Raw genomic sequence first — 17193 nt, forward strand, 5'->3', positions numbered from 1 at the left:
TTGTGGGCTTCCTAATAACACCAGTGGTGTGTGTGTGTGTGTGTGTGTGTGTGTGTGTGTGTGTGTGTGTGTGTGTGTGTGTGTGTGTGTGTGTGTGTGAGAGAGAGAGTGAGTGAGGTAGAGAGCAAAACAGTGAGGGAGAGCCAGAGGATGTGAGGAGGGAAAAGAGAATCTGTGATTACACACAAAACTTGGGACAAGATTTGTTTCTGCACAGAGTGAGCAAAATACAGAAGGGTACGCTTGAAACGTGTCAAAGATGGCAACATGCTCCTCTTCTGTGCCTGCACGTACGCTGATGTCCCAGCATGAAAACACACACACACACACACACACACACACACACACAAAAATACACACGTCAAATCAAAAATGAAACACTAAACCATACTTTGTGGGGCTTTTTTTATAAACAGTGCATAAAAATGCCAACCAAAATCAAAAACTGTCAATCATCAGCCAGTGAAAACAGATTGCATGCATGTCTGCCAAGTCTCAAGAAACACAAAAGAGAGCCGACTTGCACAAAATAAGCTCAAAACAATTGTCATCAGCTGCCTGGAACACCAACTACACAGCAGCCTGCAACTCAAAAATAAACCACAGCACAACGTCCTGAGATGTCATCACCACCACATGCAGCATTCATTGCAGATTCGGCACCTCCACAGCCAATCGCCTTTTAGGGCCCAGGGAAAAGGGTATGTGGTACATGTGGGAGATGTAACAAGTCAGATTATCAGCTTCTGCAGAGCTGCAAAATCCTGACTGTGATGGCAGGTGTACAGAGTCAACGCAGCATTACATAAAATCTGCCCCTCCCTCTTTTTGGTCCAATTCCATTTTGGACTGATGATAGAACGGAGGGTATTTCTTTGATAAAAAGACGAAGAAACTATGTGTGTAGCCCTCCTATTAATATGATTTTTTTTTATAAGTGAAGAAGAGAAGGGAAAGAACATTTATTTTTTAAATGGTGAAGAAGAATTTGAGGTGCAGTTTCATTTAAATGAATCTTATCACTCTGAATGCTGTTCACCTTATCATGTTGTCTGAGGAAGGGTCTTGTGCTCCATCCTCATTGGTTAATCACATCATTGTCCTGGTGTTAAGCATATTTAACTTAACTGGAACTTCTATACTTACAACCTCTCAACCAAGCTACTTTGTTTACCTGCCGGGAAATCATCATGTTTCATTATTTTAAATACTTTCTTTTCTCTTTTGTTTTTCTCTATAAGGACATATACTGCCAATGCTATAATAATGCTTAATGCAGCACTCCATTTCTCACAGCACTGTGCTGGTCCAAATGACAGAAAGTGTTCCCATTCTATCAGCATCTGTGGAAGATCTCATAGTGTGATGTGTTGTGCATGTAAGGTGCTAATGGATGTTGCAGGGCCATGAGACCAGCAGACTAATGAAAACATGGAGGGTGATCAGCGTGAGCTCTCTGCAGTACACATAAAAACAGAAGAGCTTGGCGAGAGGTGCATCAATGTGTGTGTGTGTGTGTGATAAAGACACAGAAATACAATGTCTGATCAAAAAGAGTGTTTTTTAAAATAATTTTTATATAAATGCATTCTGTTTGTCTTAAAGGAATAGTTTGGCATTTTGAGAAATATACTGTACTTGTTTGGTTTCTTGCTGGACGTCAGATGAGAAGATGCACTCCTTGTTTCATGTCTGTACACTAAATTTGAAGATACAGCCAGTGAGCAGCCAATTATCTTAGCTTAGCTTACGGACTAGAAGCAGGGCGAAATAGCTAGCCTGGCTCTGCCCAAATGTAACAAAATCTGGCACCTAGCACCTCTAAAACTCACTAACTGACTCATTAAAATTTTGTATTGTGATTAATCCGTACAAAATATTTAGTATAAAAACTAGCGCCTCTGCTGGTTGCCTGGCAAACTAACAGTGATGACAAGGAGCCACTGCACCTAGTCAAGAAATAACCCACAAAATAACCATCCACGGATCCTACGGATTTAACAAACAGGATATAACATGTTCAGAGGTATTAGATGCTGTGAAATATTACATTAGAAGCGCTATTTTCAGAAAGAGCCAAGATAGCTCTTCCCCCCCGTTTCCACTCTTTGTGCTAAGCTAAGCTAAATGGCTGCTGGCTCCAGCTTCACATTTAACAGACAGATGACATGGGAGTGACATCAATCTTCTCATCTAACACTTGACAAGAAAGCTTGTATAAATTGTATTTGCACCTTCATTCATTTCCTATTGCAGCCTATAGAAAAGTGGTAAGGTTCATTCAGGTCTCGTGTGCGAGCAACACCACGGAGAAACACAACATCACACAGGTGGGAAAGGCCAACGGGTCCAGAAAGCCGCATGTGGTTAAAACATGCACCACAACGACCTCATCCGCAGAGGAGCGGAAAAGGAGGTGGAGAAGAGGCCAAATGAGGCACTGACTATTGGTGGAGACAAGATGACACCAGGTGAGTTAACAGGCAAATGGGAAAACAGAGAGTGACAAACACAGTTCCTCTACCTGAGCACCTCGGAGAGCGAGGAGTCGCTGTCATCCGACCTGGAGGCAGAAGAGGAGCAGGAGAGGGGAGGGCGGGGCAGGAAGAGGAAAGGGTTAACCACGCTAAGGAAAGACAGAAGGGTTACTGGCAAAGGGTTAAAGGGAGGAGTGACTAGAGGAAGCGTTTTAGATATAAAGCAGTGAGCAAACTGTCAGGAAAGCGCAGTCAAACAATAACGCTTATCCAGTGATTATCAGGCACTTTGCCATGAAATGTGCTTCTTCCCAAAGATAACCAGTGAACAGGCTGTATTCGTTGACCACTGTCGTGTTTACTGTAGTACACCCACATTAAGCAATGGCTGGTTTGGTACACATGTTTCTAGCGGTGTTAGGGCAGACATTAAAGGTTAAAGGTTTAAAGGAGTAGTTTGACATTTTTGGAAATACGCATATTCATTTTCTTCTTCAAGAGTTAGATGTGAAGACCACTCTTATGTCTGTACATTTAATATAAGGTAACAGCCAGCAGCTTAGCTAAGCACGAGTAGTGGAAACAGGGGAAACAGCTAGCCTAGCTTTGCCCGGAAGTAACAAAATTCACATACCTAAGCTCACTAATAAACTAATAAATAAGGTTATATCTAATTATAATTTTTTTTTTTTTTTTTAGATTTGTAGAGATTAGCCTATATTTTGTGGTTTTACATGGGGTTATGTGCTAGGCTAAAACCACAACTTGTAATTTTTACTCTTTTTTTGCAGATTAAACAAAGAGATGTATGTTCATCTGGGAGATTTGCCAGGCTGCCAGGAAGATTTTGTTACCTTCGGACAAAGCTGGGTTAGCTGTTTCCCCGTCTCCAGTATTCATGCTAAGCTAAGTTAGCCGGCTGCTGGCTGTAGCTTCATATTTAGTGCGCAGACATGAGATTGGTATCAAACTTCTCATGAAAAATGGTGAATAAGCATATTTCCAAGAATGTCAAACTATTCATCTGAACAAAGAAAAAAAAAAAGGTACTGAAAGAAAAAGGGAAGCAGTCAAAGAGGAAACACTGATGCCAAGATAGTCATACATAAAGATCAAAGACCTGCACATTAAAATTTCTACACTTTTGTAGACTTTATCCTTAATGTATGATTCCCCTGATGCCAGTGTCCACTCCCAAGTCTTTCCAGCCATATTCAGGGAATTAGTGCAGAAAAGAACATAAGGGACAACGATCAGGGTTAACAGAAGGGAAAATCCATAATCGAGGATAAGGTTGTCAAACAAACTCACAGGTGAGCCTGCTCAAAGCTGTCAAAGGAAAAAAAACACACTAATACAGTACCTCCACAACAGCTCTTAGGGAAAGGCTGGTATGTGTGTAACAGTGCAATAAAATTGTTATTATATTGTAAATATTTCATAGCCTCAGGTTTGTCACCATGAGAGCCTGTGCTTTACACTCTGAGCATGAAATAATAAAACAAAATAGTACTGTACATGTCTGGAGGGAGCAACAGTGTTAAATGGTGATAGAAGTTCCTCCATTTCTTGGTATTTACTGTTGGCGACAGTGGCTATTAGCATATTAATATCCGCTTTTCTTTCAGACTCTCATGACAAAATCCTTTTTATATTCATTGGTTTTCGAGGATGCTAATGTAGCTATTGTGGAGATTAAAAAATAGATCTGGGATTCAAAGCCTCTTTATCCAACAGAATACAAGAAAACTTCTCATGCGTTTTTGGAAATCTACGTCAAATGCTTGATCCCAGTTCTCATACGCAAAAGATATATTCAAATATGAATCAGTCAAAAACAAAAGCAGAATGTATCCATACATTCTTATTCATGTCTTCTTGCCTTTTAATTGGTTTTGTGAACTTAAAGCTTCTCCTTCGACACCCAACTACACAGAATTCATACAGTTGATTTTTAATAAAGTAGCTTCATTTAGCTTTGGATGTATGCTCGTGATGATGAATTAAGTGTTAGAGTTAGGTCAGTGGCAGTAATGTTAGGACAATGAAACCAAACAAAACCAAAACGATGGTTTAAATGATGAATCTCTGGTAAAATATCGCTCACTCCAGTCAACAAAACATTTACGCCACCCACACCTCACTTAAAACAAGAGTGCAAATGACAAAATTATGTTAATACCTTCCATCAATTTGCAACAATGTAAAAACCTCACACCATTTCACAATCCCCCCATCATGCTCTCTGAAAAGGCTTGTCCTGTGGGAACTACATGGTAGACCCACTAAACATAAATATCCTCACACTGTCACCAGAGTCAATTCAAAATGGCTACCAATGACAACAGCTGCATGGAAAGATGACAAGACTCATTTACCTACCCCAGCTCCAGATAATGAGGACCCACAGGCTCCTACACACATACCACACGTGCAAAAATTCACACATATAGCACACACACAAACAACTCATTTCCCACAGCATCCTCGTTAACAATTAGGGGTCAATAAAGCTGAGAAATGTTGCGGATTAATAAAGATTACAAAACAAGCAACTTTAGAGCCAAATGCTGATTGAAATTAACTGCTGACATTTGTCAAAGTGGAAAGCTGGAATTGATTGTTCGCAGGAAGGGACAGGGCCGGCTTCTCATTCCAGTCTTGGCACCTTCGCTGGCTGACATTAACATGCATCTCATATCCACATTATGTCTCCATCTGATGTAGCCAGACTACACACGTACACCCTGAGAGGTGTTCAGAATATCTGTTTTGTGTATGTAAATAGGATTGGAAAAAACAACATTTAAAAACAGGCCAATTTCACGCCACAATTAACTACAGCCTCAAAAATCACCATGCATTTCAATCCAATTCTTTCTGACACTGTGTCAAAAATGAGATAAGATTTATTGCAGGGCTGTTTTTTTATTGGATTAGATTAGATTGTACAAGATGGTTTTTCTTTCCCTAGCCCAAATGCAAATCATGTATATCATTGTCATGCACATCACATCGTCTCAACACAGACATATCATACCACATCCACCCCCTAACAACAACTGCCCTGACAATTTGTTTCTACAGAGGATGTTACTATCTGATAAGGGTGCTCCGATCGATCGGTCACCGATCATAATCGGCCGATAATGGCTTTAACTAGTTCGATCATGGTCGCTAAAAAGGCCGATAAGAAAAGCCGATCAGATGATGCAATACTCGCCAGACAAATTTTCAACGGCAGCTAAAATGTTTCACTACGCTTTGTGAGCGGTTTTCAAAGCTAGCTAGCACCAAAGTCCTTCTCAGACAAGAAGGGATTAATGCGCCCACACAATCATTTACAATTACAGTTGAGCAGAATTCAGACAAGTGGAGCAACACGCAGGAGCGATCATGTGAAACTGTCGCAGCTGTGCTCATCTCACTCACACGCCACCCGCAACCGGAGTTTAACAGACACAGCGCATCAGGCAGAGAGAGAGACTGATCCTTCAGTGAGTTTCCTGATGCAAAGAGCAGCGCCACTCAATTAGCTGACTGTCTCTCTCTCTCTCTCTGTTTTCGTTACAAAAACAGAGACCTTTTGCTACTTTTCCGCCTCCCGTCCAGATTAAAGCGGTGAATCAGAAGATGTTTGTTTGAAAACGCTGCTGACCCGATGGACAAAACAGAGGACTTTATAAAACGATGACACACACTCACATTTGGCTTTGTGAGTCGGTCTTATCAGTCATGCAAAGCAAAAACACGATGCTACTTACAGAGTTTTAGTTTTGGTATTTTTATAAGTACTGTGTAAATAACACTTAACAGTTAGCCTAGCCTACTGTGCATGTCGCTGTATTTGGCCACTATGGCCACTAAATGTGTGTTTTCAGTCATTCTAATATAGACAGAGATCAACTCTGATACGCAGCTGAAACGCTGCTGTGGACGGAGAAGATCGTTTTCGTTATAAAACTGTTTTAAAAACGTAGCAGTGTGGATAGAGCCTCACATTACCCCACTCCTCTCTCTACTCCTCTCATGTCAACCCTACCGTTCTCCCCGTAAATCTCCCGTATTTTTAACCTTTATAAAGTCAAATAAAAACCTTCTGGCCGTATTTAAAGTGTTTGCTATTCTCTCCTCTGGTAAAGTCGGTGGCAGCATCTACAATATGTAGACTGTGCTTCCTGCACAAGGATTAAAAATGGAAACAATCCACTGTAGCCTACTAATGGCAAACCATATGAAATTATAACGAAAATAGTAGCCTATGTAATATTAACAATTGACTGTATAATATGGAATTTACATTGTAGCCTATTTTTATTTAAATTTTCCTTATTTTCAAATCTCATTGGAGGCAGTTATGACTCCTCTCTGTGGCCCTTCTCCCTCTCTCTGCTCCTCTCTCTCTCCCTTAAAGCCCACAGAACCTGCCTGAGCTTTCCAGAACAAAAAGCAGCTACTTCAGAGTTTATCATCGACTCATTGATGCCTGTGCTCCTTTATCTCCTAAATCTTTTGGCTACAGCCTTTTTTGTAGCAGTTTTTATGGTTGTAGTAAATTTATAAAGATGCTGTTTGTTCTGTTTTTGTAGTTTATTCCACAGTAAAGCTATATTTTGTTAAGCTATAAGATGTTCACAGTAACCAGGCAAAGGCTGCTATGGTTCAAGTCTCTAACACAGATTGAGCAGAATTTGTTGCCCATGTTTCCTGGCAATAAAATAAACAGTTGTCATTTCATGATACCTTATCATCTGTTAACTTTAACACTTAATACATTGTTTTTAGGACCAATTAAATAAATATACAGTATACTGTATAATGCTACATGATAAATAAAAGGCTCCAAATAGACCCAGTCATCGGTATCGGCCGATGCTGCTTTCAGCAATTGGTGATCGGCCCAAAACATCCTGATCGGAGTACCTCTACTATCTGAGCTGCCGTTGATTTGTATTTGTTTCCTGGTAACTCCTATATATGGATTGGAAACGCACCTCAATTACACCTTGTTGTTAGTGCAGCTCTGAGTAACTTGTGTTTGTGGTTTGGATGATCAGATCTTCAACGCATCTTGAATGCTTGTATTTAACACCTGGATTCAGTGAATGTTTGTGCCATCTGTCCCCACAGGAACTCCATTAATGCCAGACAAAAAGTCTTTTTGTTAAAGAGTGGGATTCATCGGAAGAAAGTGCATGTGAATGAGCGAAAAACACTTTGCTCTCAAAAGGCCTGACCTTCAGCCTGTCTACAGGGTCAGTGAAGACATTACACAATGGAAGAGAAGAAAAGAAAAGAAAGGAATGGTTCTTTCAGTCGAAGTGAGACTGAACTGATCAGATGACAATGTGGGGACAGTGTGTGAATGCACAGTACCGTGTCCTTGTGCAAGAGTGTACTCACTTGTCCAGAGCAGACCCTTGGGTTTGGTTGCTGGTGAGCCTTGAGAACACGTTGCGGTCGTTCCTGGTCCTCAGAGGAGGGGAGGAGGGGGGAGTATAGCCATCAGTGGGCCTGATAAGGGGAGGGAGGGTGAGGAAGGTTAAGATTAGAAAGAGACAAGAATTAAGAGTTAAGAATGAAGGAGTATGAAAATATATGATCAATCTGCCTACAGAAAAAATTTTAACATTACAGTGCTTGTACCTGTACGCACGGTCGTAAGATTTCCTCCTTGTTATGGGGGAAGTGTCATAACCCCGAGACTGCCTGGGACTGAAACACACACACACACACACACACAAAAGCAAACTAAGCAAATCTACAAGGGAGTGCACAGGAGGATGATACACGTCTATGTAAACTGTTGGGACTCTACAAGCAGCAAGTCTAGCAATTTCTAACAGACTAAAGAAACTAGCAGGCTCCTTTCTTTAAATATAAAATTGCACACAACCCGGCTTCCCATCCCACAGGACTGATATAAATGTCACTGATTTCTCCTCCTGAAGCAGTTTTATATCCTAAAGAATGGCAGGCCTCGGGCAGGTTGCCAGAGTCTGTTAGTTTGAAAGTGTGCAGTAAAACTATAATCAGCACTTTTTTTGACAACTTTGTATATATTACCAGGAAATAAAATGTAAAAACATGTTCTTTTCCATCCTTGATGTATTTGGGATATTCTACTGGGTGTTTGCTTGTGGTTATGCAAGTATCCTCATGCTTCTATCCCACTTGTTTGTTTATCTCAGTTTTCTCATGTTTTATTTTTAAAAAGTCACACATTTTCCACTTCAACCCATGGCATCGGCATTCAATGACTCTGTTCTTCATCTTGCTCAAGGGCACTTCAGCAGAACAAATGTTTACCAACATGGGGGTTAGAGATGCAGGTTTCCTAACTGAAGAATACTCAGAATAACTAACAGTCCCACACAGCAGAACTGTGATGCCTAACCAGGGGTACTTCTGCCGGTCCCAGGAGGTACTTTTTGATTTGTAGACGACCTAAACTAATCATTTAGTCAAAAAAGTCTAAACAGTTAGCTAAAAGTAATGCATAAACACTCATGATTCACTTACAAGGTGTGTCCCCTGATAGGTAGGCTGATGGTGCGGGACGCCCGGTCCCTGTGGTAAGGGTCTCGTATGGCCAGGCTAAACCCCAGACTCGTTGTCCCCAGGCTCAGGCCGTCCTCCTGGATGTCCGTCAGCGAGGCCAAAGACTTTGTGATGTGCTGCGGTTTGCTGCCTGATGAGGGGTCCAGGATGGGACCCAGATACTCCGCCGACACCGCCTTTATCTGAGCTGACAGACGAGGCTCCACCTGGGGTGACAAATGTGCACCATTTGTGTTACAGAGGACCGCAGACGGGATAATGCAATGAGAAAGACGGAGGACAGAGGGATATGAAAAACTGAGACATAAAAAATAGATAGAGATTGAATTTAATTAAGGCACAAGAGGAAATTAAGATACAGCCTGAACACATTCAGCAGGGAAAAGGGCAAAGAGAATATAAAAAATAGTAAAACAAACGTGCTAGAAACAAGATGGAAGCCATTGTGGGCTTAAACAAAGGCTGACAGATGAAAACAACAACTACAAAACACAATAAAGGATAGACAACTCAGCAGGACTGGTGTCAAATCAAGGGCTTCCTCCTGGGAGTAGCAAACCAAGCTTTAGGAAGTCTTTGCTTATACTGCCACCTCATGGTTCCACACCAGAACAGCAGCTGATCTAACAGACAAACTGTGGCATGTGAGCAAGTGTGGAAACAATCGCTACAGCAAAAACATTAATGCCATCTGACAACACGCAGTGATTCATAAAGATCTGACAGCCGTGGACACTGCAAGACGAAGCACTAACTGACTTTTTGAGCACACTCTCCACACTAACAAAAATCTAGCCACTCTGTGAAAGAAATATGGAAGTAATGTTCCGATCTGGAGAGAAGAAAACTGGACAAAGGACACCTCTATTGTATAAACAGGAAGGGTGTGGATTGAAGCTGGTGTCTCTTTAAAACTGCAACATGTGTAACAGCGCTAAATAACAACTGTGCACTTCAACAACACAAATCAGCTTTACCTTTATCTTGAAATCATCTTGGCTGTTGGACTCTTTCATTTGAGATACACTGCAGAGAGGGAGAAAATGAGAGTTTGGTTAATATACATTTATACAGAGAGAGATGGAGTATATATGTTTCAGATGAAAGTTTTACAGGATGAACACTATTTTTTACAAAACAACACAAACTAGCATATTTTATTTAAATGTGTGGGATGTGCATCGAGAATGTTGTGTGGGCGAGCAGACTGCAGTCTCACCTGCTGTCGGAGGCTTGGCTGAACTCAGAGGGCTCCTCGTCTGTACTGGCGTAACCATTTTCTGGAAGCACACAAAACATCGTCAGAGCCCGGAATACCGCACATGCACTGCGACTCGGTATGTCTGTATCTGCCACAACCTACTCCACTACCATATTTTCCCAGTTAAATTTCTTTCACTGCATTTTCAGTTGTAACATATTCTCTAAGGCTGATTAAGGCTCATCACTTTTACCAAAACGTCGCTGAAAAGATAGCACGAGCAAAAGAGAGAATGCAAGTGGATGACTGAGAAAGACGTACTGCTTTGAAACTGGTGGTGGTGTGTTTAGAGGCTCTACGGTTCACTTGAAAGATTTCATCCCACAATTAAGCTAACACGTTCAGAGCAAAGTTTTGCGTGTAACATTATGCTAAATGTAAATGCACTGATGCAAGCTAAAACAAGAAATATGAGGGGGATGTGGGGCAAAGGAACATAATGCACTGTATAAAGTCTTACACATTGTCATACAGGCCTAAAGACAGACAAAACACAAGACTCACCCTGCTGTACATTGTGGATAAGAGCCTGCAGCTCAGGGATATATTCTGCCTTTTCTCGCAGGGCATCGAGGATCATGTGATTGTGGGATGAGCCAATCATATCCGTCTGTCTCAGCTGGCCCTCCAGCAGTCTGACCTGAGCCTCCTTCTGAGCAACCTGTAAACTCTGTGCGCACACACACACACACACACACACACACAAACAGTACTGTGTAACACTAAACGTTTAGACCAGGTAATATTTACACATCAGTAAATGAGGCCACCTAGAAAATATGTTGTTTTAATTTAATTAGGATGTTTGCTGAGCTCTTGTACAAAGAGACACCACTAGATGTCACTGCAACCTTTATTATAGGGGGCAGCATGGCTCAGGAGGTACAGCTGTCTTCTAGCTATGGGAGGGTTCCTGGTTCAATCACCGGCTCCTCCAGAAAGAGTGTTGAAGTGCAAATGAGCAAGACACTGAACCCCTAATTGCACCTGATGAGCAGGTTGGCACAGCAGCCTCTGCCATCAGTGTATGAATGGGTGTGAATGGGTGAGTGTTGTTGTGTGTTCTATTTTTAGTGTATTGTATTTAAACACTTATAATAGTTCCATTTATGCTTTTCCATATATGCTATACCTTTTTAGAGTTAATTCTATTTTCAATAAAAGCAATTATGTCATGTAGGAAAGCAGAAGATGCATTTGTAAGTGAATAATCTGGAAAATAAAGACTTGTGTACTCATTTCAGGTGGACGTAGCTCCAGTTACTCAGAGATACCAGAGCTTCATGATGATAAACATAAATCCACTCAGATCTCTGCTGAAATGCAGATGCAAAACAAACATTCCAAAGTGCCCAAAACTGATGTAGGCCTACATTAAATTTTTATCCTGTTGCCTTAACTTTGGATTTTTTCTTAGACAAAATAATTTATTCTTTGCTCTTTGTTTCTAATGCAGATAATTTCTACTCTGTATTACAGTATTAACTGCTGTTAAAAATAAATAAACAGTGTTTCTGATGCAGGACTTTTAATAATCTTTTTATGTGTTTATCTTAATAGACTACATGCTTTCAAAAAAAAGGAGCTTTACACACAACCTAATAATAATATTACTTCATTTATTATAGCACGCCAATTTAAGCATGCCGTTCTCAACTTCAATCATACACAATGTAATTTTCCAACAACAAAAATGTGGCTCGTAAAAATGCTGCGTGGTTAGTAACTTTGGAAATCCACTAGTCACATTGGCTAGTGAGCAAAAAAGTTAATGTCAAGCCCTGGTTATACACACCTCCAAGGGTGCACATTTAAATAGCTTCAACACTACTGATTTTACAAATGGCCCTGTATGATAACTCACTTTGTCTATGGAAGCCTTCAGGAAGTGGTCCAGCAGGTGGCGTGCTTCAGCCAGAGAGCAGGAGCTGATCACAACCGAGGTGTCCACTGAGTCCAGCTCATCCTGCAGGACAAACACAAAGGCATTACTAGAGGCCTCTTATCACTTTTTACAGCTGTACAGCAAGTATGTGTGTGTGTGTATGTGTCTGTGTGTGTCTGTGTGTGTTCATACCTTGGTCTCTTCTATCTGTACAATGGTGGCCTGGCAGTCAGAAAGGCTGTCATTGATATAGTCTATATTGGCATTCAGCACCTCTATCTCCTCATTAATTTCCTGAAGGAGGCGGTCCTCTGCTTCTGGTCCCTCCCCGTCCGCCATTAGAACCTCCCTCTTATGCGAGAGCGCTTCCTGCTGGCCCGTCAGCTCCTCTCGCTTCTGACTCATCAAAAACACACACAGCGCAAAAAAAGTCAGAGCTAAAAGTTTACAAAAAATCTCTTTCTGTCTTCAGAGTAAAATGTACATTTTACCCTTTTGTATGTTTCCTTTTTAATTCCCACTAATAATGCTGCTCATCTCACAGTGTGTATTGGCTTTGGTTTATTGTATCACAAAACATTAAAATTTTTCCATGTCCTCTCCAGTGCTACACTTCAGGTCGAGGCCATGTCCTGATGTAACAATAAAAACCTGAGGTGTGTAATCCCCGTAACGACACCTCAACCAGCACTATTTTCCACCTTTACCTAGAGTAAAAATTGAAGGCTTTTCCTACCTTGATAAGGCGATCCATGTCAGCTTCCACATTAGAGATGGTCATTCTCTGCATGACAATGTCCATAATGCGACGCTCCAGGGCTTGCCACTTCTGACGGGCAGACTTGGAGAAACTGCTGGCTCTGCCCGCCACTCCAATGTTGCCCAGGCCCGCTGGCTTACGCTGCAACTTCTTCCTACTGCTGGGAGGAGACAAAGAGAGAGGAAGGGATGGATATGAAAGATGTGACAGATGCAACCTAAGTGGAAAAGAGTAGAGGTAAGAGTTACGAGAGGGAGAGGGTATAAAAGGGACAAATGGGCAGTCACCAGCCTTAAAGTTACCCATCACAAATAAATAAAAAGCATCACATCAATTGACACGGAAGAAACACTCATCTCCATTGAAATCCACTTGTAGTATATGCACAGTGATTTTTCTGTGGTTTTTAGAGCTTTTTTACTGAAAACAGCTGCCTAACGCGGCAAAAGACAACGAGTGTGATCTAAAATAGAAATGTTGCAGGCCGGACAGCTGAAGCTGAGCTGAACTAATTCTCTGTAGGTTCATCTCTATGGGCGACCCCCTTTCACATTGTCATTTCACACATCGCTATTATGAAAATATCAACTAAAGCTGTTTGAACAGTGTAAACACGTGCAAGTGCAAAGTAAAGATTATACTTTGACTACATCAACCCGTCTTACCCAATGACCCGGGTTCCATCCATGCTCCCTTCGCTCTCTCCCAGGTATCCAAATCCATTGTTTTTGCTGTTCCACTGCCTCACCAGCCCACTCACAGTCCTCCCAGTCTCAGGCTCAGAGTTACTTGCTGTAGTGCTGGCTGACAACTCGGCTCCAGAGTCCGTAACTGGGGGAGTCTGGTTCCAGCGGGCCACGCGTCCGGCCACGCGGTCTGACATGGGCTTGGCCAGGCGCCGCAGGGCGGTCACCTCCTGGGTCTTCCTGCGCAGCACCAGCTCCTGCTGCCGCTTCTGAGACTCCAACGCTCGAATCTGGTACTGATAGACAGGAGGGATAGAAACAGTTCTTTAGTATGTTATTCCATCTTCATCTACATTTATCCTTAAAACTGAGCTGAATATAACTGCTTTCTGCTCAACAGGCTTACAAAGTGTTGATCATGAAAGGATTTTAAGACTTAAGACTAAACCCTAAATAAAAGGATTATGAGTAAGACCCACGGTATGACAGTGTAAATATTTCCTCATCTCCAGGGAAAACAAATAAAGATGGAAATTAACACATGTGCAGTGTGTGCTAATCTTCAAAACATAAAGGCGATATTAAATATCTGTGTGCATTATGTACATAATACATTAATCAGGTTTTTAATGTGCCAGGTGGACAAACAGATGGAGAACCTGACTGTGCATTTATACACGTATCCAAGCTACACGCCAACTCACCAGCATGAATCATTCTTTAAATACAGAAGTGAGATTAGCATTTTTCATATATAACATTGCTCATCCCGTCTCACCTAGCTCCCAATTTCCCAGTAATTCTATTTCTGCGTGACATTATAAATTCCAGAGCACATATGTACTGTAAGTGGGTGTGCTAAATGTTTCTGAAGAATGCAGTATCTACTGCAGTAGTAAGCAAGTAAAGCAAGTAAAAATTACACTTGCTAAAACTGTCGACACATGTAAAACAAAATATCTCTCTCCTAAACACACACACAAACACACTCAGTCTGACCTCTTGTCGCCGCTGCTCCTTCTTGAGCTGGGCGATCTCGCGGTTCCTCTTTGCCTCCACCATCCTCCTCCTCTGCTGCTCCTCCTTCATCTGCTTCATCAGTGTCACCTGGAAATAGCGGAAAGGTCAGGCTTCCTGAACTGTACTGGCACTCCTGCTTAAACTGCCAGCTCCTCCCGCCCACTGACTCCCCTTCTTATTCCCTTACCTTGGCCTTCTTCATGTCGTTGACCTCTGTCTGGAGTTTCTTCAGCTCCCGTTCGTACCTCCCCTGGTTCTTGAGGAGACGCGCATGCTCTTTCTGTGCTGCTTGTAGCTTCAGCAGGTCTCGGTTCATCTCCTTAAGACGTTTCTCATACTCCTGCTTGATCCGGCTGGCCTTCTCCTCCGTGTAGTTCTCCATGGACACTGTGTAGCCATGTAATAATGTTAGTGACCTGTTGTCGGGAAGCTTTACCTGTAATGGCACTTTTCAACTGCTCAACTTACTACTGGGTTTTCTACTACCCAACCTTAGTTTATGTGTAAGCTACAAATCCTATAATGCATTAACTCACTGAGGTTCTGCAGCACGCGGTCTCTCTCCAGCTGAGTGTCTCGGATCTTGTTCTGCAGTAGAATGAGCTTCTCCTCGTACTGCAACTTCAGCATCAGCAGCCTCCGCTGGCTGTTCTCCAGCTCGTCTATCAGCTTCTGTTTGATCTCAATCTCGCAGGTCAGATCAGCCAGGTCGGCCTGGAAGTTGGCTGCTTAAAGAACAGTACACATCACATCGTACTTCTATTTATTTTTATCATCATAATATCGTTATATATTTAGATGTTTTTTATTATAATGATATGCACACCCCAAAGGCCTTTGGTTGATTCATGTGCTACTTCTAAGTCCAAACTGCATAATGTGCTTAAATAAAACGGAGATGTGGTCTGTAGCCACACTGAAAGCTCTGTGAGGCTGTGCTTAGGCACAGCAGTGATTTGAGCTAAATCGGCATGCTAACATGCTCATAATGAAGATGCTAACACGCTGATGTTTCCCAATTTCAAATTTAGACCAGATGATGGCGCTAGAGTTAAACTCATTATGATACATTTAGGAATCATGAATGTCTGTACAAATACTTGTGCCAAGTCATCTGAACAATGTTAAAATATTTCACTGAATAAGTCAAACCTTTGACACTATAGGAAAGGTGGGGAGATCACCAAAGTCACAGGGATTTATTCTCTGGATACCATGCATGTCTGTACAAAATTTCATGGCAATCCATTCAATAGTTGTTGAGATATTTCAGTCTGATTCAAAGTGATAGACAGACCACCAGACCGATACTGACTAAAAACAGGACACGAAAGGGGAAGGTGTTTGGTCATTTTGTGGCAGCAGCTGTTAGAGACGCACCTTTCTCATCAGAGTCCGAGTCTGAGTCCACCTGGCTCTCGTCGCTGTCAAACTCGTCCTCCTCCTCCCGGCCCTCGTCCTCCTCCTCCCCCTCATCTTCCTCACAGCCGCTCTCCTCCTGCAGCGGAGACATGATGTCCTACACGCAGAAAACACAACAGGTACATCAGTCTTTGTTCTTGTATGTTTTTGGTTTAAACTCTCACGAATGCTGACCCACGTGTACCTTACCTCAGCATAATTGTCATCTGAATCGATCTCTCCGTTCTGTCCGTTTTGGCCGCTCTGCCCGTTCTCTCCATTCTCGTGACTGTGCAGTTTTACTCGTTTCTTCAGACCTTTCTCCAGCTCCGGGCTACAGGGGGAAACAAAAGCATGATTGTGGCACCAGGTCACAGTTGGCATTGAGAAAAAGACACAAATAAAGTCACTTGTCAATGTTATTCAAAAAGGCATAATCAATTTCTTTTCCTTTACTATTTTCGCCTGTAGTTGACTGTCTCTCCAATTCAACTAAAGTAATATGAGTGTTTGGACATTTCCACGCATTACAAACACTCTTTTATGTAAGTGAGAACATCACACACTCCTAAAAACCACCATTAGAGCTTTGGGAGTGCTGCCAAGTGATGTGCTCACAGCAAAGTCAGACTCTCTTAAGTCATTAGCAAAGTCTTCTTCAGCCCATCTACCCCTCGTCTTGCCCTTTTAGCTCTCAAAGTTTTATTGCCAATTTTATTCTCCCCTCTGCTCCATCTTTTACAACCATCTCGCGTACCACCCATCCCATCTCTAAATTCCCGTCTACCTTCATCTCTATCCCATTAACCTCAATTAGCCCGTTAGTCCATGTACTCTTCTCTCCCGTGACCCACTGGCCGACTGAATTAGACCTTTTTGTGTCCAATCCAGTGTTACTACTCAGCACTGGCTGCATTCCAATTCTTTTCAGAAGCTGGCCGTCCCAAAGCCCTAATCGACTTGTGATGTGCCGCTTAAGCTAGAGCAGAGAAGCAATGAGGAGGGAGGAGTATATGGGCAGGAACAATAATGTACCCATAATGCTCTCTTTGCTTTTAAAACACGCACAGGTTCATTGGCTTAAAAGGAGTAATGACAAATTAAATTTACATCAAGCTGAGATGTTTGGCTACATAAGGACA

General features: G+C 42.0%; 1 protein-coding gene across 16 annotated transcripts in view; it reads right to left on the bottom strand.

Annotated features, from left to right (window-relative positions):
* The window catches only part of kif21b (kinesin family member 21B), a 65267-nt gene that overhangs the window by 13923 nt on the left and 34151 nt on the right, over positions 1 to 17193 (bottom strand). For 4 of the 16 annotated variants that reach the window (XM_046028853.1, XM_046028848.1, XM_046028854.1 and 1 more), the window contains 16 exons: positions 16262 to 16385; positions 16031 to 16169; positions 15187 to 15378; positions 14838 to 15037; positions 14630 to 14737; positions 13610 to 13926; positions 12921 to 13104; positions 12377 to 12580; positions 12164 to 12265; positions 10804 to 10969; positions 10258 to 10318; positions 10016 to 10064; positions 9000 to 9244; positions 8124 to 8192; positions 7881 to 7991; positions 2525 to 2626 (listed from right to left, as the gene is read on the bottom strand). In XM_046028853.1, the coding sequence (XP_045884809.1) occupies positions 2525 to 2626; positions 7881 to 7991; positions 8124 to 8192; positions 9000 to 9244; positions 10016 to 10064; positions 10258 to 10318; positions 10804 to 10969; positions 12164 to 12265; positions 12377 to 12580; positions 12921 to 13104; positions 13610 to 13926; positions 14630 to 14737; positions 14838 to 15037; positions 15187 to 15378; positions 16031 to 16169; positions 16262 to 16385 (2373 nt within the window). The remainder of the gene's footprint in view (positions 1 to 2524; positions 2627 to 7880; positions 7992 to 8123; positions 8193 to 8999; positions 9245 to 10015; positions 10065 to 10257; positions 10319 to 10803; positions 10970 to 12163; positions 12266 to 12376; positions 12581 to 12920; positions 13105 to 13609; positions 13927 to 14629; positions 14738 to 14837; positions 15038 to 15186; positions 15379 to 16030; positions 16170 to 16261; positions 16386 to 17193) is intronic. The other 12 variants (XM_046028862.1, XM_046028856.1, XM_046028859.1 and 9 more) reach the window with 8 other exon arrangements.

Source organism: Micropterus dolomieu, linkage group LG18 (genome assembly GCF_021292245.1).
Source record: "Micropterus dolomieu isolate WLL.071019.BEF.003 ecotype Adirondacks linkage group LG18, ASM2129224v1, whole genome shotgun sequence".
In the NCBI taxonomy this organism is placed as follows: domain Eukaryota; kingdom Metazoa; phylum Chordata; class Actinopteri; order Centrarchiformes; family Centrarchidae; genus Micropterus; species Micropterus dolomieu.